General features: G+C 43.1%; 1 protein-coding gene across 4 annotated transcripts in view; it reads right to left on the bottom strand.

The window, feature by feature from the left end:
- Nucleotides 1–24,624, bottom strand: part of LOC107993374 (aryl hydrocarbon receptor protein 1) — a 148,811-nt gene that overhangs the window by 69,997 nt on the left and 54,190 nt on the right. For 3 of the 4 annotated variants that reach the window (XM_062078255.1, XM_062078254.1, XM_062078256.1), the window contains exon 2: nucleotides 12,335–12,525. In XM_062078255.1, coding sequence (XP_061934239.1) covers nucleotides 12,335–12,525 — 191 coding nt within the window. Of the gene's footprint in view, nucleotides 1–12,334; nucleotides 12,526–12,940; nucleotides 16,880–24,624 lie in introns of those variants that run through there. The other variant, XM_062078257.1, reaches the window with a different exon arrangement.

The following is a 24,624-nucleotide window of genomic DNA, read 5'->3' on the forward strand; positions in this document are numbered from 1 at the left end:
AGTTTCATCTCGATATTAAATGATATTTCGCGACACAAAATCATTCGTCAAAGCGACTTCGAGTTTTAATTTTCGCTCCATGTCGACATACTAGCTTCATCCAATTTCTAATCATCCCATTACGAATCGATATCGAAAAACGAGGAAAAGAAACACGAAGATCGGTCCTGGTCAATTTTTCTCTTTTCTTTTGCGGTAATCGATCCAATCGCAAGATAAACCAAACTCGTAGACGACGTCGAATTTCTTCGCGACCAATATTACGTTACGGTACATTTCGCGATCTTAATTGCGAAGTGAAATGGACGAATCGAAATTACGACGCTGTTCAGCGATGAATACAGATCCAATTTTACGATCCCTCTTCGATTCGTTCGTACTATTTCGCGTTGAAGAGAGTTTTAACGATTGAAAACGATCGAATTGGATCGAGATGACGAGCCGGAAGATATCATGCAGGAGCTTCGAGGCAAAGAAAATTGATCTGTATCTTTCTTTTTTCTTAGTCCTATTAAAGTTATCATATTATCGAATCTCATTCATATACTCGACCTAAAAGAAAGAGAAATTATTATGCAACGAAAACTCTGGAAAATTGAAAATTTTCGTCGAGAAGAAAACGCATATTTGTTCAAAAAAATTCTTTCCGAGTATCCTCGATCGAAAAGATTTTTACATCACGAATAAAAATATTCGATCTTTCAATCAAAAATATCCCCCGTGAAGATAAGATTGGAAGGGAGAAAGAAAAGAATGAGACGATTCGCCCCCTATGGATCCATTCGGACCATTTCCTTCGTTCTATTTATTAACGACAGCTCCCTCTGCATCTGCGTTTCGCGTTGTTCAACGTTGATTTCCATAAGCGGGTAACTGGGGAGAAGGAGAGGCTCATCCGCGATGCCACGGATGGCAGGCTCCACACTTGTTAAAGGGATTCTCGGGGCTCGTTTTTCTTCCATTGCTCTCTGTAATTACGCGCAACTAACCTCTTTTTCCTGAATATGTTAATGAAAATGCGCATCGCGTTCTTAGAGACCATTGCGGATCTTTATGCGGCGGTGTAAATACGATACTTGAAACTTTTAATTGTTTAATTAAAATATCTAGACTTCTCTCTCTCTCTCTCTCTATCTATCCATCTATTTATCTATCTATCTCTCTCTGTGATTATTATACAGGCGATGAAGCAGTGATAAGGATATTTTTCAACAATTTATCAATTGTGTAATTTAACTTGAGAATGTTATTTGGAAGAACAAAGTGTATATTAATCGTCGATTTTATCTTTTTATTGGAGCAAGGATAAAATAAAACAATGGAATAAAATATGGTAATGGTCGATCCGAATGAAGAATAGTTTGTTTGAAACCAACTCTCTAATTTATCTCGTTTCGGCGGTATTCTTAGAAGATGATACAATTAATGATGCACTTTGTTACAATGCGATGATTAATTTTTTTCAAGAGGAACGAGAGAAGTGCATCGCTATGAAATATAAATTCCTTCTCCTAGTAGTAGTTGTACAACCTATCATCATTTCCAAGCGATTCGTGGAACTTGATTACGAAGCGTTGAATTAACACCAGGAATTATCGACTATCGTATATATATATATACGATATATATATGTATATATATATATGTAATTATATTATATATGCAATTAGATCTCTATATTTGCATATCTGCATCTCCATCTCTACGTGTATACCAATTTCAATGTTTATGCTTTTTTCGAGTTAACGAATTAATCTTTTAATTAATTAACAAAATGGTACGGCGTGCAACTTAATAACCAGAGACAATTAGATTGCTCAATTACGCCACCAGAGTGAGGAGGAATTTCGAGAAGTGTATCCGAATCCGAAAAGGAAACGAAAAAGAAAAAAATATCTCGTCTTCAAATTCAAAAGAAACAAGGATCTCGACGATCTCTCGCGACTACGCGTCAATAATAAAATGGAAAGGTGGCGATCCAAGGAGCCAAGGTTCCAATCGAAATCCGTTCTCCTCTCTAAAAGCGGATACACCTTCGATACACCTTCGACGACGACTCGTTCGCTCGATCGGCCAACATTTCTTTCCTTTTTTCTCCTCCTGTCCGTAGATCGCGATCGTGCGAGCCGGTGGACAGGACGGTGGTGAGGAACGGTGTCACGTAGATGCGTGCGTGCAAGGGAAAAAAATTTCGTGCTGCGTCTAACTAGCTTCACCTAGGCTGAATTTTCATATAAAAATATTCACAACTCTCTCATGGTCGGTGAGCGCGTGCCCGCGAAGATCGCTATCCGAGGCTGGTTCTCGGTGCATGCTAACGACTAACGGGCAAACATGGGTTCGTTATAAAAAAAAAATGAGGAAAAAACAAAAAGAGAGAGAGATAGACAGAGAGAGAAACGGTGTATATATATATATATGAAATATCTTTCTCGTTCGAGCCAACACGACGGTTCCGCGACTGAGTTTTCGTACTCTGATACGGAGAGAGAACAAAAAGAAAGAGAGAAAGAGAGAGAATCATCTTGGAGATCGTCGTCGACGCAACGATGTTTCACGCTTCGCGATTTCGTGCTTTGTCGTCTCTCGTTGCCGCGCTTCCGTTTGTGGTTTTACGTCCTCTAGTTGAACATCTTGAGAGGTTGGCGATGAAAACTTGATTCGATTAGATTTCAGATATCGCGAAACGTTGATTGATCGAGTTGTTGTTTCTCGTTTTGTTTTCCTTTCTTTCCTTTCTTTAGTTAAAGATCGGTCGAGATTGATCTGAAACTGTAAAATTGAAAACGGATTCAACGAGATGATTCAAGAGATATTCGTAACGAAAACTTCGTAATTCATTTTTTCCCTCCTTGCGTATAATACGCATAGTTTCTTATCTCGGATCTCGCTTCTTAGTTTAGTAGAATCCGTTCGGAATTCCATCGAGATTGTCGCAAATTTTCCTACGATCCCTTCGATGTAACAGGGGTTGAAACGGGTGTTCCGTATCTTCCCAACATCACCCCATATTCTTCTTATACCATAATTCCTTAGAATTTTTCAATTCTCGTTACAACATCCCCTATCCACCGCTCTTCTCTCTAGCCGAATTGCGACGAAGTTTTGGAGAAGGGGGGGAGGTTGCTCACGTGACAACGGCGGTGGTGGCCGGTTCGAAAGCAGAGAATCCATGGAAATTAGCGACGCTTGTTGGCAGCGCGATGATGATGAACCCCGATAAGAGGCGGCGTAAGGGTGTTATTAGCTGAAAATACGTGGAACACCAGCGGGAATCGGGCACCACTCTTTATGGGAGAGAGGGAATCATAATTGCGAGAGTTTAGCCGTAATGTCGGCAATCATTTTAATTAAGAATAACTCCTCCCTCCTCTCCCCCCCACCGTGTTCAGACGGCGTAATTGGCGTATTTCTGTATTTTTGCCGCGGCATCTTATGCAATTGGGCTGTCGCGTCCCTTCGTGCCGGCAATCCGATTATGACTCGTGGGCCGTCTTATTTAACTCGAACGACGTTGATCACTCGTTTCGAGGAAATCCTGGAATCGATCGATCGATCGATCGATCGATCAACTTGGGAAAGGGAGATTGTAAATGTCTGAACGTAGGAGAGGGTATATAGGTGGATATAGGATCACAGAGTGTTGAACTGAACCTGTTGATTGAACGTTTTTCTATCCAGTTCCAAAAAACTGTGAAGATTCGTGAGGATTCGTGAAAATTATTTGTGTAATTGTACAAACTCTATGTACGAAGATGGAAGATATAAATGAAATGTTAAGTTATCGTTAATAAAATGAATTATTCTCTCTTCCAGGAAAATTGTAAATAACCATTGGACCGTAAAGATTCGATGGAATAAGTCCCCTCTTTAGATTTACCCTCTAACGTGTTTTTCAGTTATAAAGTAGTTTCAAAACTGTCTGGAAAATTACACTCGTATAATCAACGCCAATTTCTTCTTATATATAAAAAATTCTCGAGAAATTATAGCTAATAGAAAATAAAATCTCGAGCTATTCGTTACTTTCCTACAATTCGTTCATTAATTATAACAAGCATATTGACTGATAGCAATTAAAAGGTATCAGCTGTTCGGATACGTCTTCCGGTTATTATTAATCGTGTTCGGCCATTTATTAATTTTTTAATCGAGCCAATGATCGGAGTCGATGTTAACACGATCGATCGACCGATCGATCGATTTATCCAATTTGACTTTCCGACCAAGGTGGGGACAGGTGTGGATCACAAGCGAGACGAGTGATCAGAGCTCGTACAAGCTCGGACAATCGATTTTTCTGTCATCTTCGATAGTCCTGTCCGATTATCGGTGACGTTCAGCCGCCCGCGATGATGTACGCAACCTTTAAGCCCCGTGTAACTCGTGCATTTACCGTTTTCGGCTATCCTCGAACATCTGCACTCCCGTAAATATATCCTTATCATCGAGGCATTACGTGTACCGAAATAAATTAAGCAGCTGGATACCCAGCTATTTAAATCCCTTTTTCCACCATCCAACCACTTCTTCTTCTTCTTTTTCGAATTGATATATTCCAATATCATCCACGATAATTTATTAACTTTTAATTCATCCACATGACGATTCGTCTACAGAAAGAATTTTATATAACCGTTTGGTGAATGTAGGAGGATTTTTTTTTCGTTTCTAGAAAATTAATTCGACACACACACACATATACGCATTCGAGAGTAAATTTTTCATCATTTCCAATTTCTAATTTGATTTATAAAATAAATCGTATAATCAATTAATCACGGAATAATCGAATCGTCGAAACAACTGGATCTTCGAACTCCTTAAATCGTAAGTGAGATTAATTAGGATTAACCCTCTTCTCGAAGTCGTCCATCCGTCATTTAATCGCCTCGCTACAAAATTATACTGTATTCTCCCCTCGTTCAATCTTCCATTAATTGTTGTCCTTTAATAGACAGACCCGCACGATATTTATTCATAGCCGCGTGGACAATCATCCGATGCGGTGATTTGCATCATATTTCATTACCGCAAACACGTCTAAACACATTGTACGAAGATACGAATCACCGTACGAGCAACGACGAACGACGATGCTTCTCTTACGATGCTTCGATTATCCGAACGATTAATCGTTGCGTACTCTAGTTGCGTGAATTATCTGCGCCCGAGAATACGGATACGTTACACCGTGTCCGTTTCCTTTCGCGTGACCAACAACGACGATAACGTTGTTATGCCGGGGACACACGCGGTGGAGAAAAAAAAAAAGAAAAAGAAAAAGAAAGAAAGAAAGAAAAAAAAATGGAAGACGATCGAAACGATACAGTTGGATACACAGAGTCGCGTTTCTCGAAAACAATGTCGATGGAAATTATTGCGGATAATGTATTGCGCACGGCCGATGCCGAGATAGATCCTTCTCGACATAACGTTTCGAACGAATATATATATATACACAAAAAGTATCTATCGAATTTTATTTCTTTATTTAAAAAGAAAACAAAGAAAAGAAAGGATTTACGATAATATAAATTTCATACGAAAGATAACGAAAGTTAAATTCTGAAATAAGTAATTTCGAAGCCTTGGAAACAGGATTAATTTTACATTTTGCGATATTAAATATTCGACACAAAATATCAAAATTTGGGATAAAATTTTACGATAGCTATAAAATCGGGACGACTAAAAAGAAGAAAAAAGAACTCTTTCTTTTCCTTTCTTTCCCTTCTCTCAAACGTGACGAAAGAAGAAAGGTGTTCCCTCGATCGAGAGAAACGACGGGCCACCGATCCCCTCGTCCGTATAAAAACCGATATTCGGCCGCGGTCTAATTGCCGCATTTTTAATAATGACGTTAATGAGCGATGGTTATCGCGTGTCCGGTGTCGAACCGATTAAAGGCAAATCGGATGTTGCCCGTCCGAAATGGAAGAGGACCGAATGCCGATACCGATCGCGGCCACGCGTGCCATTCCCTCCGTGCATCCATCTCCTCGCTTCGGGCCCCTGTCGGAGGAATGCGCGCGCGCGCGGTCCGTTCGTTCCATCGGAAGAGGAGGGTTTGACGAGTCGCGGCAGATGTCCCAACGAACTTTTTTCCGTATCTCGATCGCCGTTTCGGCCACGGATCGCCTCCTATGACACCGAACGGAGAGATGCCTTCGACCGATTACCGAGTACCGGTTGAATATCGTATACACCGGCTATCGCGGCTCTAATTTCGATTCCTTTTAATCCGCTGTAATTTCCGACACTTTGGAATTTGGAGGAATTTGCCGTGTTCAATTCTCTTTCGATTCCATTCCATTCCTCCTCCGTTTCAAGATTTCCTCTTTTTCAATAATTTACATATAATTTTATATAGAGGAATATTATTTAGAATATTCGCGATTTTGGACGTTTCGATACTTTGGAATTGATCGTCGGAAAGCGGGGATCGAAAACTCTGGTCTCGCGTGTTGGTCGCGTGGAAAGGAAGGGAAAGGGAGAGGCGCCTCGTGGCGACAAGCGGAAAGAAAATCACTTTTCGAACGGCGCGCGCTGGCCCCCGGGCTGACGACTTTATAGCAATGGACGATCATGCGCGCGTATACGCACCCCTTTCCAGCGACCCAAGATCATAAATGGATACCGCATCGCGATAATGATATGAAAAATGAACTCGAGCGGAGATAATCGACGAAATTAAATAATTGCGCCGACTTGGTTGCGCCGACGAATTTAATCGATTTACGATCTTCCATAATCCGGCCGCCGTTTCCGCTTCTCGACAACCAGAGATCCGTCTCGTTGATTTCTTCTCCTCTCCCTCCCCGTCTTCCATTCCTGTCAACTCTTCCTCTCTTCCTTCGATTCCCTCGATTCCTTCGTAATAACAACAATTCCTCTCGCCGCCATTTTTGTACCAACGACCCCCTTCCCTTATTCCCCTTCTTGTTTCCCTCCTCCTTTCCTTCTTCCCCTTAATCCGTCCGAATTTCTTCGAATTAACCGCGCCCCTTGTTTCCAGAATTAATCTCGTTTCCGTTTCTGCGCGCGTACGCCTTTTTTGCCTCGAGTATGAACCGTTTCCTAAATTCCCTCCCCTCTTCCCCCCGTCACGCAGTGGTTCTCCCGCCAGGTGTCAGGTCGAAATGAAAAATGTAAATGAGTCGTAATGATGAGAAGGTAACTGTCCCGATCGGTATCTCTTCTTCATCGGCGATCATGCTACGCGTTTCACGTTTAAGCCACGTAAAACTTGTCCCCTTGAAAATTCCCCGCTCCGTCCATCCAACGTTTCTCGATCCGTGAATCGGTTAATCTTTCTCCACGTACAATTTATTCTCTAATATTTTCAATAATTTTATCGTTATATATATATACGCAGTGGACGAGTATTGAGTTATTGAGTTTTTTCTTTCTCTCAAAATTTCGCAAATGTTACAAATAACGTTCGAATCGTTCGAGACAATATGTATATATAATTACACTCGTAGGATAACGAATTGAAATTTTTCCTTCGTGCACAAAGTGGAGGGGGGGGAAGAATGAAAGATTCATAAGGCGCGGAAAGAGAAAATTGTCTTTACCGGAAACGAGTTGATCGATGATACTAAGCAGCATGGCAAAGCGTCGTCGTTCAACAGTGCAAAGAATTCATTACTTTACCGCGTCGTTATTCCACCGGTGCGCCGGTGGGTTTTGATTAAGGTGTCGGAGGGTGACGAATTGTATAATGAGGATTTGATGCCCTGCGCGCTGGTAAGTAATTAGTCCACCGAGATTATTAATGTCTCGAAACTAACAATTTCATCACAGGGACCTTATTCCGAACGGCAATTCTCGCCTCTCCTCTTTGTCCATCTGTCACACGCAAGATCAAACTCAAATTATTATACAGAAGAATCTTTCTTTCGAATTCCTCGACGCTCGTTCCTCGACAAAGTCAAACGGATAATTCCCATCCTCCCCGTTGCGGATATTGATTTTTCCGACGAAAGGACGCCTCTTGTCTCTTCTCCAGAAGAAAGAATTCTGACTTTGGAAAACTTTCGAGAAGAAGAAGAGTCTGAATCTTCTTCAACTTCGCTTCTCTCTTTCCATCCTGGGCAACGGTCGAAACAAACAACGAAACTTTCCTCGCTTCTCGAAGAATCCGTAACACACGAACTTTAGAAAACTTGTCATCGAGGCGGGGAGGATCGAGATTGGGCCGTCAAGGAGGGCGTTGGAGAGAAAAAGCGAGCGAAACGCAACACGGGAATAAGATCGACGCGGAGGAGGTTAATTACCGAGACTCGTCGCTTTGGACCTTTTATGGGATCTACGGAGAATGGCGAGGAACGAGGGAGAGGTAGAGAGGGAGAGAGAGAGAGAGAGGGAAGGACGGTAAGCGTCGGTAAAAAAGCGAAAGAGGCGCAACCCCGAACGATCCGCTATCTGAATCTCCTGCAACGTTCGCCACCTCTTCCTTTTCTTCTTCTTCTTCTTCTTCTTCTCCATTTCTTCTCTCCCTTTTGTATTTTTCTTCTACTTCTCCCTCCCCCTCCCTCCTCGTTTCTCGCTTTCTTGTTGCCAGCTAACCGAGGCTAGGCGAGGACGCACCAACCACGTGCCCGTTTGAAAAATCGGCGCGTTTACCGGCAGGCTAATTAATTTACATAGGGGAACGATTCTCCTTTTTCCTTTCCTAGCAGACTCAGCAGCGGGATCCAAGTGTGGGAAATGGACGATAGCGCTCGGTTTCTTGGGAACCGGCGTCTTTTTACCCGCTCGATACGCATTCTCTCGTTCAAACGAAAATGGTACGCAGGGCTGTTGATGCATTCGTGGAACATAATCTCGATTCTTATTACGTATTTTTACTTGTACTATCATCGTATCATCGAACCTGATCGAAAACGATCGTTACGAAAGTCCAACTGTATCCGTTCGTCGCAACGCCGAAAACGAACGGAATTCGATGAAACAACAGACCATTAGATTGGATTAATGAATCGGTTAAAAATCGCTTCTTAATAGCGCGCAACGAAGTTTCTTTCGAGGTGTTCGCTTTCGAGGTGTCGGGGGGTTGGGGTTTTTCGCAATTAGCCGAGAGTCTTCCGTCGCCTTCCCCACCGTGGGAAGAGAGGAGAGAGAGAGAGGGTCAGGTAAGGCAGCGGTAATGCACAAGAACTCCCAGGTATCGGGGCATCGGGCGACGACACTCACCCGGGAGTCTTCGGAAAAGATCCGAGGGCCGACAATGAATACCTATTAAAACGGTGTGAACAATGGCCGGAGTTGGGCCGTGGACCCCGGCCTCGGGATCGGTGGCCGGTGGCAACAAGAGCGCTAAGTAGAGGCCGGCCAACCTCTGTTGCGGCCCGCAGGTGATATACTGCGAGATCCGCGATATCGGGACGTCGCCTCTCCCCCCTCTCCCTCTCCCTACACCAACGCAACGCTCTCCGCGTGTCGCATTCCTTCGCACCCTCCCCCCTCCCATTCCCCCCGCGATCCGGATTCGTGTCCATTACCTCGGATACGCGTCGCTCTCGTTTCCACTCCTCCGGGGGTGGCGAACCTCGTCACCTCCGCCATTTTCACCCCGGCACATCTTTTCTCGAGATGGAAATTTTCGGAACGGAGATCGAGGGAAATTCTCGAGAATTGAAACGAACTCTATCTGATAAAAAGTGGCATCTTTCTGGATCGATTTCGTAACTCCAATACGAATAAATTCGTATAAGACTTGTGGAAATTGATGGATAAAATATTAAAAATATTTCCGCGCGAGGTTATTTTAAGTTGAGTCGAAATCCCGAGATCGATCGATTTGAAGAATTGCAGCATCGTTATCGAAAACGAGGGTTTCCAAAAACGAATTGGTCGATGCGAATCTCGGATTAAAAAGATGGCCGGGGAAAAAGAAAGGGGAAATTCGGACTCGACGCGTGATCGATCGAGGGGGAGCAAGGGAGAGGCGTCCAGGACACCGGGTTATCATCGGGACTTTCCTCGCGAGGGGAGGGGGCAAGGAGGGCTTTCGTGGCCAGGCTCGCAGTACTTAACGGCGTTAAATCGATAAAAGTGTAGAAGCCGCATTACGAGGGTTTCGTGTGGGCACACTTAGAGGCCGCGCACGTTCGTCGTGAGAGATTGGAGAGTTGCCTTCTCGAACACCGGGGGAGGAAGATAATGGACGGGAAGAAAGAGGAACGTCTACCCATTATTCCGCGCCGATTCTTCGATTGGCCCTCACCTGATTGCGATTGCAGATGAGATTGCACACCCGTGGCGCAGGGAGCACCACCGATTGCAGTTGCATAATTCTCCCTCCCTCCCCCTCTATCTCTCTCTCTCTTTCCTTTCCCTTTGTCGTTTCCTCAACCACCTCCTTTCATCCACCTTTTTTTCATCTTCTTTGTTCGATTTGAAGTAATTCCTTTTTTTTGGGAGGGGGTTCTCGATTCAAAAGGAGAACTAAATTTACCGATTACCGACGTTATTTATTACGATGATTGCCCTTGCTCCTGTTAAAGCAGCCAACTTTTTCTCAAATACGTACCGATAAGCGGGCTAACCTTGAATATCGTAATCTTAAACAGTCACGCCACCCGCGATCCCGATGGTGAAAATCGAAAATTGGGTCGCGTTGATGCTAAAACGATTCATCTCTGATTAAACTAATTAATATTCAACAATCGGGGCAATCGAATGGAATAAACGGAGAAATCGTCGAGAAGGAAGTTCGAGAATTATATTAATATATATATATCCTTGTGTATACAAGATATATTTTTGATATAGTTCCGTTGTAACACGACCAACATGGTATCTGACCTAAAAATTTAAAAATGTCACAGCCGCGCCGATATCTTGACTAATTATGAATAAGCAAATGCAAATGGGCCGGGCAATGTTACGATTCAGCGTCACGAACGGATTATAAACTCTTCTTTTGTAAAAGAAATTACAACCTTCCGGCAAATGAGCGCCGCGAGTTTCTCGTAATAACCAGGGCTTATCTTTTTACGACGGATTTTCAGGCTATTGATTGGCAAACCCTCGCCTGCCCACCCCCCAGCCACACGGCTCGTATTCTCGTCTCGTTCCTCCTCGCTTTTTCGTCTATCCGGGGACCGTTCGAAATCGATATGGAAATTTTTCCTTCCTCCGTTTAACTCCCGTTTAGTCGGCCACTTTAACGTATCCCGTGTTCTCCGCCCGTAACTCTGCCATTTACTTTCCTTTTTTTTTTCATCTACGATTCGTCGTTGCTAATTCTTACGATATTATTACTCGAACAACGCCAAAACGTGGTTCTAAATCTTAGATTAGAAACGAGAAATGATGGATGTTTCGACGAACGTACGGAACGTATGCAGGTTGTTTCTAATTAAGATTAATTAGATGAATTATTCGATTCGATGAATAATTAAAGGGTAAATGTGTATTTTTCTTTAATTAAACGAAACGGCGATACGAGATCTTTTCCCTCGCCATTCTCTCTCGCCTCGCGTGTTACTCGAGATCAATCTGATCCCGCTGATTCGAAAATTGAAGATTGATCAAGTAAATGAATTATAATTATTGACATATATTAGAAATGGTAAATTATACCATAAATTATTAATTAGGAAGGAATTGTACAAGTTTGTAGATTGCGATCTACGAGTTAATAAAGAAAAGGAAATAAAATATAAATAGAAATCTCAAAGATCCGGGGGTACGTAATAACTTCTTTAGAAAATGTTAAAAAGAGAGAGAGAGAGAGAAAAAAAAAGAGGAGAAAGAAATTCCTCCTTATACATACCTACATAAATTTTCAGATCTCGATCTTCCCCTTCTCATTCGAACGTTGTTCCGTTTCTCGAATAAATACATACTCGATAATTTCGATAATTTCGATCAACAAATTGAACGAGCAATCTAAATATTCTTCCTGTTCCCTTTCCCGTTAAAAAGAAAAGAAAAGAAGAGAGGGAAAAAATAGTAGAAGCACGCATCTGCATAGACCGGAGAGACCACTTCCTCCGCAACATCTTGCACAATGCACGATAATCCAACAATGGTGGGCAAGAAACGCGCGGATCACAATGGTTGCCTCGGAAACCGAGAAGTTTGACGGTGAACAGACGAATTGCCGTATCGCGGAACAACCGCCGCCCATTGTTTTTGAATCTTATTGTTTCCTCGGGAGACAGAGTAACGACAGCATCGCGTGTCCATTCGCGAGGATATTCGAGGATGCTAATGCCTCCCTATCTCGCCTCTCTGATCTAATAATTGATAACACATCCGATTCTCTTTCCTTCCAATTCGACGTTTAATTATTACACGAAAATGAAGGGAAACCTACCTTGAAAATAGCTCTTCGTCCGAAGGTAGCTGACGCTGAGTCTGAGGATGCTGAGTCTGTCCAGCTTGCTGAGGATATTTTGCTCGAACGGGAGCAACGAGGCCAAAGTGTCCAACTCGGCGTTCAATCGCTCCCGATGTCGCTTGCTGGGATTCGATTTTGTCACCCCATCCTTCTGCGGCGGTTTCAAGCTGTAAGATCCAAGTGAGATGCCGTATATTTACGTTATCCTTTCGAAAATTCTCCGCGAGAAGATATATTTTAAGATATATGGAAAAAGAAAGAATTAAAAGGATAGGAAAGAAAGAAAAATAAAAAAAGAACGGAGATAATCGTTCAACCTTCGAGGCTCGAACAACAGGCGGCCTACGAAGCGAAAACGATCTCGATAATTAAAGGCGACCACTATTCGAGGGTTGATTGACACGCGAGAAAAGCCTGCGGACCGATATGCCCACTCAACGATTTCGAATTCTTCGGGATAAGTATAGTTATTACTCAAGTATTTCTCCCATCTGCACTCCCTTTCCATTCCTTTTTCCCCCTTTTTCTTTTCCTTTTCGTCTCTTCACAATTTCTTTCTTTCCACCGTCTTCTCTTACGTACCTCTCCTCTCCTTTCCTCCTTTTTTTCCTCCTCTCCCCCAGGTCTATCCCCAGGAACGGGGCATAAAATGTATGAATTGTAATTACGACGAGTGTAGAAGTCGACTACCGGACCACGTGGTGGTCCGATCACCGTGTTCATTGGCGTAACGGCTGGAGGAAGGACGCTTGTACGACGAGAAAGAATGAATTGACGAAATAAATACGGACGATTCGTATCTACGGAAATTGAAAGAAAAAGAAAAAGAGAAAAGCTCGTAGACGGATTTTTCGGTAAGTGCAACGATCGAATATCGTTTGACGATCTTACACCATTTATATTCCACGGAATTATCGAACCAGACGTCAATGCTCGTTTTTACGTTTTTACGTAGATACAAGGTTACCGAGTATATATACGAATCGCTTATTTAATTGAATCGTTTACCGTGCAATTGAGATTCCATGGCGGACAAATATGGAATCATGACGTTTTTGCATTTCAAGTAAACAATTTAAATAACCCAACATCACTTTGTATATATATATAGATAGCTTTTTAAACTTTTATCATCATCGTATCTTTCACAACTCGAAATAATTGTAACTTTTATTCTTTAATTATAATACTCGTATCGTACAAAGTTAAAATTTTTCACTACTCTCTCTCTCTATATATATATATTCCATCGTTCAATTTCAAAAAAGTGAAATCTCTCTCGAGAGAGAATTGGAAGGAAACGTGGCCTCTTGCCTATTTTCTCTCCCTTCAAGATCGCGTTAAATTGTTGTCCGTGATATTTACGCGGGCGAATCGCAACGGGAGGAGGAAAAGGAGGGGGAGAAGCGTGTGGAAATAGGAAGGAAGGAAAAGAACGTGGAAGGAAAAACGGCGATGGCCTTAATTAAAATGCTTAGGGGTTAGAAAGCGTGATGAATGAGATTGGCGGCCGTGGCGTACGAGCGCAGCACGGGGGGAGAGAGAAGAACTCTATTAATTATTAGATGACACCGAATCCATTATCCGGGACGAGGAACGAACGGGCCGGGGTCCTCGAGGAATAGCCTCATTCAGATACCATTAGGGACCCTCGCGCCTTTTGTTCTTTCGCGGCTGCTCGCGCCTTCCCCACCGTGCAAAACACGGTTAATTATCGGGAGGACGGGAGGAAAGGAGCGCCACGTGGGCCGTGTCCTTCTTTTGCCACTCTTTTACCTGCACCGATTTTCCTCCATTCACTCGACCCATTCAAACGATTCATCCTTTCCCAGATTTTTACAACCGTACTTTCGCGCGGGAAGGAAATTCCTTTATATCGTCGAGAATCGAAGAATTTTCTCAATTTACGAAACAGTAAATGAAACGTTTCTTTCTTCTTCATCTTCTCTCCAATGTATGGAGGAGCGAATTTAATAATTCGGATATCGCAGTTTCAAAGGACGCACACACGGATTATTGGAATGAATTATTGGAAGGAGAAGTGGCCCTAAAATTCTTTTACTTTTCTTTCGTTCGATCTTACAGCGACACTCGAGATGGTATTCGACACGATTTCGAAAAAGTATTTTTGCTACGATCGAAACAACGTTGGAACAACGAGGGACAAGAGGATTTGTATTGTCGAGAGAAACAGAGAGAACGATTGGATTCGGTAGAAAGGGAAGAGGAAACGAAATTCTTGGGACAAGATTGCCGACGCATTCAAGGAACTCGTCAAGGATATCCGCGGACGACTCGGTGCAATTTGATGACACTAATTGCTATCGTTAAGACTAACGACGAGCGGGGTAATCCGGTGAAACTTGAGGATTCCAATTCCCAATTTGATACGCCACTGCTACAGTTATATTTTCCATTCGAAGAAAAAACTATCGTGTACGCGTTTGTAATAAGATCGTAACGAAAATATCTTAATAAATTCTTCCATTCTCTTCCTCGTCTTAACCGACCAGCGATAACAAAAATACCAGAGATCTTTCTTCTTTCGAGCCCGCCTAACATTTTCACCACGGACGCACGCTTGCCTTGTTAAACGAAAATATTGTAACGTAATGTCATTTTCGAGTCTGTTCATCGAAGCGTGGACGCGAAACAATACGAATCGTGAAACCGATCGCGTTGTCGTTACTGCTGATTCGATCAACTTGTCACGATGACAAGCGTAGAAGAAGAAAAATAGGAAAAGGAAAAAAAAATAAATGACAGATTTCGCTAAATAAAATGTTATCCCGGAGGGAGTCGATGAATGGAGACACGCGTTTACGTAACCGACTTTTGTTCCGGCGCACCGTGGGAAGAAAGCGACGTAAACCGTGCACTTTGCGCGGCAGACACTGCATTTGCAACGCGTTTTGAAACTCGAGAACGAAACCGATGCGACAATGCCGGCAATTAGAACGTAATTGTCCCTCATTGTACCCGTTCTGACCGATTCCTCGAGTTTCCCATTTCCCGGCACGCGGATAGAATTCCGATAAACGTGCGTGCCAGGGACTTTTGGGCAAATTTTATCGATTCTATCGTATCTCTTGGTGGATGTATCCGACGCGAGGAGAAAAATGCTTATCGATCAAAATAGACTTATGCGAAACTTATGTTTTCAAAATACAAGTAATTTTATCACGTGGATAGATATGTAAATAGATAGATAAATTTAAAAGAGGAAATAAAGACGAATTGTGGAACGATATTCGTAAGGCATTGAGAGTATTAAAGAGTAGGTATGTATGTGTGCAAACGTAAAACGTGATACTTTGTTTTCTTCTTCTTCTTCTTTTTCTTCTTCTTCTTCGAGAGGTAAGATGGAAAAAGCGTTTTGTACGGAGTCGTAATAAGATGAGGGGATTCTTAATTTGAATTTTACTTTGTTGCGGCAATTAACTATCATCTTAATCAGCTTATTTGTAACTCCCATGGTAATTGGTTTCCATTAAATTTGAATTACAGTTGCCGCGCTGCTGGCCATTACTAAATTTGGACCACACGGTTTTCTCACAATGGTCGGTTACCATCTGACGATTATTTTAATTACGTTTACCACAACAACCGGTTATCACGGAATCATAGATCGTAACTCTCCTACTAATAATTAGTAACCTCGAAATAGTTGCTTTATTTGATGGAAGGATCCTCCATGCGAATCCTTCGATCCACTAATCAGATCTCGAGTAATAACCACTCTTCTCGATTATTCTGAAAATTTAATTTATCACGAACATTTACAACCACGTACGTGTAATTTTTATTCCACGATTTTTCTTCCATTCTTCTTCCATTCCACGATATTTACAAATCTAATTTTATCAACGATTGTTCAAAAATGGAAAATTGCTAGAGAGCAAAGTTTCCAATCTCTTCCAATCTCAGAAGAGTAGCGACCTCGGGCAAAGAATTTGAATTTCCCTCGGCTCGAGACGGCAATTTTCCATCCCTCCGTTATCGGCTCGCATTTCGAATCGCATTTTCCAGAAGAGTGACGCGACCTTGGATAGGGATCAAACTTTCATCGAGAATTCTAAACTCTAATTCCAGCTAAGCTGCTTATACTATTACCAAGAAACGAATTTAAAAGCTACTTATACTATTACCAAGAAACTGTATCGCGGTTGGTTTCATAGGGAAGGACAAATGCGAGTCCCGGGTTTGATTAGAATTAAATAACACGAATCAAAGGTGGCACGATTGGACGGGTCGACACGCCATCCACTAATCCATCAGCTCAACGACGGATCTCTCCGTAGATTATACCTCTAACCCTCGACGGTGGCTAGCTTTTTCGACAAATATTCGATAGAATATCCTCCTCAAGATCGATTCGAGCGGAAACCATGGTAAAATAAACATCGGAACGATCTTATTAACCCTTCCAATTTTCACGATTTAGAAAGAAAATCCTTCCATCTTTGACGTTTCAATTTTACGGATCTTGGCGGTTGACGTCTTAATTCAAAAATCATATTTGTTTTCGAAAAACTTTGTTTTCAACGAAAACTAATCATAATTACCAATTAATATCCGCATTCTATTTATTAATATCATCTTCTTAACGATCTTAACAACTAATAAAATCTGCAATCATATTTCTACAAATTATCATCTTGGCTACGTTAACAATTCAAGATCAGAAGAAAGATTACCTATTTACTTACCCTTAGATAATCAAATATTCACCAAAACAATTTCAACTTAAATTTCAATTGGAAAAAGCCAATTTCATGCTCGTTAGAAATTCCTAAAGAGGAAACCATTTCCACGAAAAGTTCGCCATTTTGCTCCCGACACCCTTACATCCTTTCCACCCTTTATTCGACAGGACAGATGCGTCTGCGTATCCGTTTTCGTCCCTTCCTTCGGTGGCTCAAGCTCGATCGCTTCGGTTGTCGTTCCTCCTCGCAAGAGAGGAGGGTGGCCGAGAGGGAAAAGGGGGGTTGATCGTTGGAACGTAACGAGGAGACGCGCAGGCGCCCGGGAAGGGTGGGTCCACTATGGATTTTCGAGGGTAGAGACGCTCTACCAGTGGAGTTCCGGGGTGGCAGACAGCATGGGGGAGCTCCCACCGCGAAAGGGATGCTAGCCTGTTTCCTGGGATGGTGATATACACGATGGAGGGAGGTGGCGTCTAGGAATGCCTGGCATCGACCTTGAACCGCAGGGGGTTGAAACGAGAATTCCATTTTCATTTGGAGGTTAAGTCAAAGTTGTAACTTTTTCAACGGGTTTTCAAGATTGGATATAAAAGTTAATGGAGACTTGTGGTCTATGAATCGTACGATTCGCAGGATAATTAATCAGGAGGTGGAAACGAGAATTCAATTTCCTTGGGGGTTAAGTGAAAAATTAGAACTTTTTCAATGGAGGGATTTTTAATTTTGAAATACAAGTTTATCAAGGATTGGATATAAAGACCAGGCGAGACTTGGTATCGTACGAATTATTGTACGATTCGTAAGGTAATTAATCAGGGAGTTGAAACGGAGGGAAAGCAGAATTCCATTTTTATTTGGAGATTAAATCAAAAGTTGTAAGTTTTTCAATGGGTTTTTGAACTACAAGTTTATCAAGGATTGGATATAGAGGTAAATGGAAAAAATCTAAGAATTGTACGATTCGTAGGAGCGCGTGATAATTAATCAAATCGTTGTCGTCGAGTAGTTTCGTCGTTTCGTTAATTAAGTTTCGTGGACGTTCTCTCGTTTCTCGAAAATCGATGTTATCGAGGCAGATCCCGTGGGACGATAGCGGAGGTATCACTCATACCGGGCCAAGGAATTACAAAGCGAGGAGGAGATAACGATTCAACCGGCTGTTGGCTGTCCGCGATCAAATCGCATTTTAATGAAAAAGTGAAAATTTCGTTTCGTGCCTGGCGGAAATAAAGCAGAAAGCGGACTTTTTTTTCACCGCAATTACGAGAATCAAAGTTTCCAAGGAAGAAGAGTGGCTAGTCGTGTATCGCACTTATCCAATTTTAATTCATAGATTTGGTGATTCGTATATAAAATTGCTTCTTTTCTCGAAACGTCGTTACTCCGCAACGAACGAACGAGAGATCGATCCGAATTTCCCCACAACTTTCGAAATTTCCTTTTCCTCGCAAAATCCACGCAACGAATTTCGAAACGAGCGGAAGTGCATTCGCCTGTCAACGTGGTATTTCGTAAGCGGCGGGCAGAAAGAGCGACTTTCGACATCCTGTGGCGAATAATCGGCCATATGTCGGCCAGAATTAGTGGTCTCTTCGTCCGCAAGAGACCTTCTCGACAACAAAAATGCAAATGCAGCTGTTAAGCTGCTTTCGCGGTCGTCGATTCGCCTCGCTCTCCTCGATCGTATCCGTCCGCAAACTCCGCTTCCCTTCGCTCTTTCCAACTTGTCCTTTTCTTTCCCTTTCAAAACCCAACACCATCGCACCGCCTATCGATCGCGAGCACTACCAATCCATCGTAATTCATAATTTACTTTGCAAAAAATAAATAATTATCCATCTGCGCTCCGGCTCGTTCCATTGCACGCTTTTCATCGGCCGAGAAAATGGAGGATCATCCCGAAACACAAAAGGGGGAGGACGATAAAATCCGTGGCGCAACAACTTCGTCTTCCTTTCACGAGGAAACGAGCTGCTTTCGAATCACCGAAATCACCGAAACGCTCTCCGCTAGAAAATCGGCGATCCCATGGAATCTTTGCTGCTAACGGGAGCAGAAAGAATCGGCACGCGTTTTTAGGCCCGTTAACAAACCAGTCACTTACGCCTTACGGTTAACATTACACGTACCGGCGTTCAACCAGAGCGTCGCGAGCTCTCCCTCCTCCCCTCCTCTTCTCCTTCATTCACCTCGCGAATTAATTACCGTGATCGTTCCCGGATTAATTACGGCCGGTTGCTATCCCCGTGCTCCGCCGCTTTTTCGCACGCGATTCACCGGCCAAACATCGCTGCCCACGGGGACCACTCTCTCTCCTCCGCTCTCCTCGCCGACTTTTCCCCACACGGATCGCGTTTTTCGCGCACCGTTCTCAGGATCCATCCTTGGGACCCATTCTTTCCTTCTCTCGGGAGAAAATCTTACTCGATGAAAGGAAAGAAGCCTCGTCCTTCCTTTGCCGATCAACGATCGATCGTTAATCGGCAATAGGCGTGCTGCTTGTTAGACCGTTAATCTTTCGATCCCGACCTCGTTGCGCGTATCACCCCCAACAATCTAATCTCCTCGAGATTACCCGCCTATCTGTTTCAGAGTTGAGAATTACACACCGCGTTACCACCACCGTGCAATTTAAGACGCATCAAGTACAACGATCAGGGGATTCTATTAAACGAGAAGGTTTGTTTTTCCAACCAGAGACAACGTGTATAATATATATATATATATATGTAGAGAGAGAGAGAGAGAGAGAATTTTCTCTCGATTCTTGAGAGAGTGGAGGGAGAAAGAAGAATTCGTTTGAAGGCGGTTCAACGTTCCACGTTGCATTTATTTACGCGGGCTGTATCAGGGAGACCGATTATATAGAGCGCGTAACTGGCGTGACAAACGGAATTATTATGCGAGGACGAACACCTCTGGCGAGATAGGTGCAACGACTGCCGGAACTGATTGAGCGTACTGAGACGAACTGAGACGGTGTTTCGAGGGATTATTTCGAGAATTCGCGAAATTTAGCCTCGATAACGGGAACGTGTGAGATCAGGCCACTTCTTCCGCACTTCTTGTATATGCAGTTACGTAGAAGCGATAAATTACGTTCTCCCTCTTATCATCGAACTCGAAATTATTTTCCATCTTCTTGGTTTATCGTACGATGAATATATTATTTTATTGTATATTCCATTATATGTTTTCCATTCGAATTTGAAACAAGGATAATAATAATAATAATAATAATAATAATAAAAGTAAATTCGCGAATAACACGAAGGAAGGTTACGCCATCTCTGGTTATTCCAACAAGTTATTTATCTATTCGAATTTGAGAAATAATAAATAATAAAAAATAAGCTTGATATCAGAAACACGAACCTATTTCCCTAATTATATTGTTTCTGATTTGAAACTATCCGAGTTTCTATTATTTCGATTCGAAATTTTATTGCGAGATCTCGTATAAAGAGTATACGCCTCTCTATTCTATATCAATATAGTTTCTTCCTATTTGAATTTCAAATTTACGTTTGGAAACGTAAATGGAAAATAATAAATAAAGTTTCGCTTCGAGCCACTTTCGATACTCGCTGTTACATTTCCAACGAAATTCGTTCGAAAATCCTCCGAAAATTTATAAATTGCGATACCATTTTCTTTTTCTTTTTTTTTTTTCTTCGCAAATTCGAATTCAACTCGTAACTCCCTAACCCCTTTATCCTCCGCATCGCTGCTTCCACCCCGCCGCCTCCTCCTCGGCCGAGATCGGTTCGCGATTCCGCTTAGAAATCTCGACGCATCGAAATCTCCGCTGCGTCCCACGCAGCCGCGAGAGATCCCCGTGCGATCACTCGGACATCGACATTACCTCCTCTGTTCGCGTGATCGTGCACGGGCCGGCGAGGCGGCGAATTTCGAATTCAGTGGAGAATTTATGGCGGCGCGGCGGCCCAGCAGCGGGCTCTCGAGCCCTGCTAGTTGTCCCGGCCGACAACTGAGTAACAGAGAGAGAGATCCTCTTTCCCCTCTCCCAATACGACTTTTGCACCCGTTGCGTTTTCGGCAGCCGGGAGATTTGTGGTCCCAGGGATTCGACGATTTAGATGTTCATTTAATTTAGTCGTCGTCCGTCGTGCTCCACGGCCGACGGACCCGTGCTTCATTAATAGTCGAACCAACCAAATAAAGGAGCTTTGATTTATGCGGTGACCGCCTCGCGTAGCGTCGTACCAACGCGTCCACACCACGCTTCTCAGCCACCACGGGCCCCGCGCGGTTAATTAAATTGTTTATAGTCCTCGTGGTCGTTTAGTTGGTGATTTTCTGGAATTAAGGCTTACATGCCCTCGACGTTTCGAGGATTCTCCAATTATACCGACGATTCTCCCTCTCCCTCTCTCTCTCTCTCTCTCTCGAGTCTTCGAATCGGATGGAAGAAGAAGAAGAAGAAGAAGAAGAAGGAGGAGGAAAAAGGGAATAAAGGGAATGGACGCGGATGGACGCGGAGACGAGTTGGTTGAAAGTTTGAGATAGAAAAAAAAGGGGGGATTCCGGTCGTTTATTGGAGGAGGAGGAGGAAGGTGGTGGCGTTATATACAAGGGTGAAGGGTTGGCGCGCAACAGTCCGCGGCTGCAGATGCTCGATAGGGATCGGAAGAGGGAATAACGTCGCTTTACGGTGGAGACCGTAAACAAAGGGCGAACAAAGCGTGGGACGTCGAATGGAAAGTCTCACGGATCTTCGTTAATTGTGCGGATTGAGCGTTGATCCCCTCGCAGCGATATCTTCGATTTTCTGCAATAACCCGGCACGGGCCACGCAACATAAATTCGCGGTGGACGGTTCGCGGAATCCCTCCCCCGATTCTGGGAACCGTCATTCCCGAGGGTGTGGCAGGAATAATGTAATAATTTTTACTCGAATTTTTCTCCCCTCCCCCCCCCGTTTTCTCTTCCTCTTCTAATACGACCGTCCGACGAAGCTATGAATTTTAAACGAACTAATTTCAATTTTTTCTAATCCCCGTTTCCTCCTCCCTCCCCCGTTAAATTAATTAAAAACAACAAGATTGATACAAGAATAATGTACACACGGATATGCGCACGAACACGCATACAGGCGGAATAAAAAAAGTAAACTCATACGGAACATTTTCGTTCCTTGTAATTGGCCTGAGAGTGAAGTCGAAAGTTGCAGACGCCTAGCCAGCCAGATCTCTCGGCGAACGGAGAACTTCCGGCGCCCTTAATTGCGCCCAAGGCTTATTAGACGCGGCGGCGACTGCGTATGCGCCACGCATGCAAATAAGCCCGCTCGCGCGTTTTAATATGTATATTTTGTATATCCTTTGCACGCATATTGATGTGCATACAATGGCGTACGCTCGTAATGAGATGCGAAGGGTTCCACGTACGCTCGAAACGAAATACACGTTTGGCGGCTGCCAGATGCTAATTATCGTCCATTATCTAACGTCCAGTAAACCCGTGAACACGAGGATCGAACGAATCGACATTAAATATCAGTTATTAAAAAAATTCATGAATTATTAACATCCCTCTCCCCCTCTCTCTCTCTCTCTCTTCCTTTCTCTCTTCGTATCAGAGCTTGATCGATCGAAGGAATCAAAGTCGTGGCGCGCTGTAATCGAAAGATGCCGAGTTGAGAGGCGTCGAATGCCCGATTAATCGGTACACGGTGGTAATTAGTCGCCCGTTGAAAATTGAGATCGCGCTTTATTTGGCGCGGCACCATCGACAACGTCCCGTCTCTGAATCGAGTCGAGAAAAATTTCCAACATATATATACACGTGTGTGTGCGTGCGTGTATGTGCGCGCGCATTTGAAAATATCCAAGAAAAAAGTATTAAACGACGAGATTTATCAATTTGAAAAATCACAGTTTCCAAGGGAAAATAAGGAACGCGATGTAAATGAAGGCGAGATCGAAAGATCAAACGGGGCCGACAATCATTTACGAACGGCGTGTATGTTTCGAGCTCACGTGTGGTCCCGTTCTCAAAGGACACTTTGCGAATGATAAACCGTTCCTAATTAACCCATCAACCATTGCACATGCTCGAATACGTACGTTTAACAGGTAGCACGTTCCGAACGACTTAAGCGCCGCCTCGTCTCGACAGAAGAGAGAGAAAGAGAAAGAGAGAGAGAGAGTTCGGTCATTATCACCAGGATCGCCTATTTCAGACGCGATTATCTATTAATCGTGCATCTCGCGTTACTCCTAATAAGCAACCGCGCGAGATAATTGTCGAGCGTCGTTTTCTCGAGATCGAATTTCACCACGAGAATGAGTCTATTCGAAAAAATTTTCCTCCCTCGTTCTCCATCTTTATCTCGATCTCCAATTCTTGACATTATCCACGACTAGGAAAAACGGCAAATTAACCACGCTCTACGTCTGCACATCTACCGATTCCGCAATTTGATTCATTGAAAAGATTCAAAAGATTAACGAGAAGATATTTCACGCGACACTTTTCTAAAAAAGACAAATATCCGAAATACTCAATTCTCGTTTTCTCCAATTTTTCCTTCGAATCGTCATGTCCCTCTCCCGTTCCGACAAACTGAAATCGATATCCCCCTCCGTCCAATCCCCATAATCGGTGCCGATTTGCTCGTCGAGGTTTCGTGTCGAAGCGAAAAACCGTGTCGCGGCGCGCTCACGTGACGGAGTAAGAAATCGCGAGAGCGCGTGGTTTAGGAAGGAGAGTCGTTAATCAAGCGGCCGAGTTAGAAGTCAACAGGTGCGGGAACGAAGAGAGGCCGGCTCGCTCTCTCGCACGGGACACGCATGCCGCGCGTGTGTCACGACGGCCCTCCTCTCTCTCTCTCTCTCTCTCTACGCGAGAATAGGTAGCGGTTCTCCACGAAAACTGGCACGAAAAAGTATATAACACACCTCGTGTATTATATATATATATATATATAAGTTGTGCAAATAAGTTGCTTCCCCTTTTTTCTACGATAACTTCTGACAGAATTACTTTTGTTTCTGGTGCCATTCAAAAGAGCGTTTTTAAGAAGAATCGTGATGAGCGCTCTAACAGTTTCCAGTCCTGCTCAACAATTTCGAGCGATATGGCATTAGTTTCTGCATTCCAAGTTAGGAAATCAGAATTATTGAAGCCATTGAAATGGTTTGCGCGCCATTTTACGGATCGTGGAAAAAGTCGTGGCAAAGATTTAAAGCCGGAAATTTTAATTCGGAAGACGAGGATCGTTCGGGTGCATCGAGAAAGTTCACGGTGAGAGGAATTGATCGACGAAATTCCGATCCAAACGCGAGAAGATTCGGCTATCCTGTCATTGAAACAATTGTACGATAATCTTGTATCTGATTTATGTAATAAAATTTTGAAAAAAAAAAGGAGGGGAAAGAACTTATTTGCACACCTGATACGTGCTATAATTTTTCAAAATTTCTACCCTCGGATAAGCTTTTTAACGAGGATATCGTTTCTTCGCGATCGATATTGGCGATATCGATAGGCAATCGATATATAAATTCGGTCAAGAGAGATTATCAAGTGGATTAA

This window comes from Apis cerana, linkage group LG8, assembly GCF_029169275.1.
Source record: "Apis cerana isolate GH-2021 linkage group LG8, AcerK_1.0, whole genome shotgun sequence".
NCBI classification, from domain to species: domain Eukaryota; kingdom Metazoa; phylum Arthropoda; class Insecta; order Hymenoptera; family Apidae; genus Apis; species Apis cerana.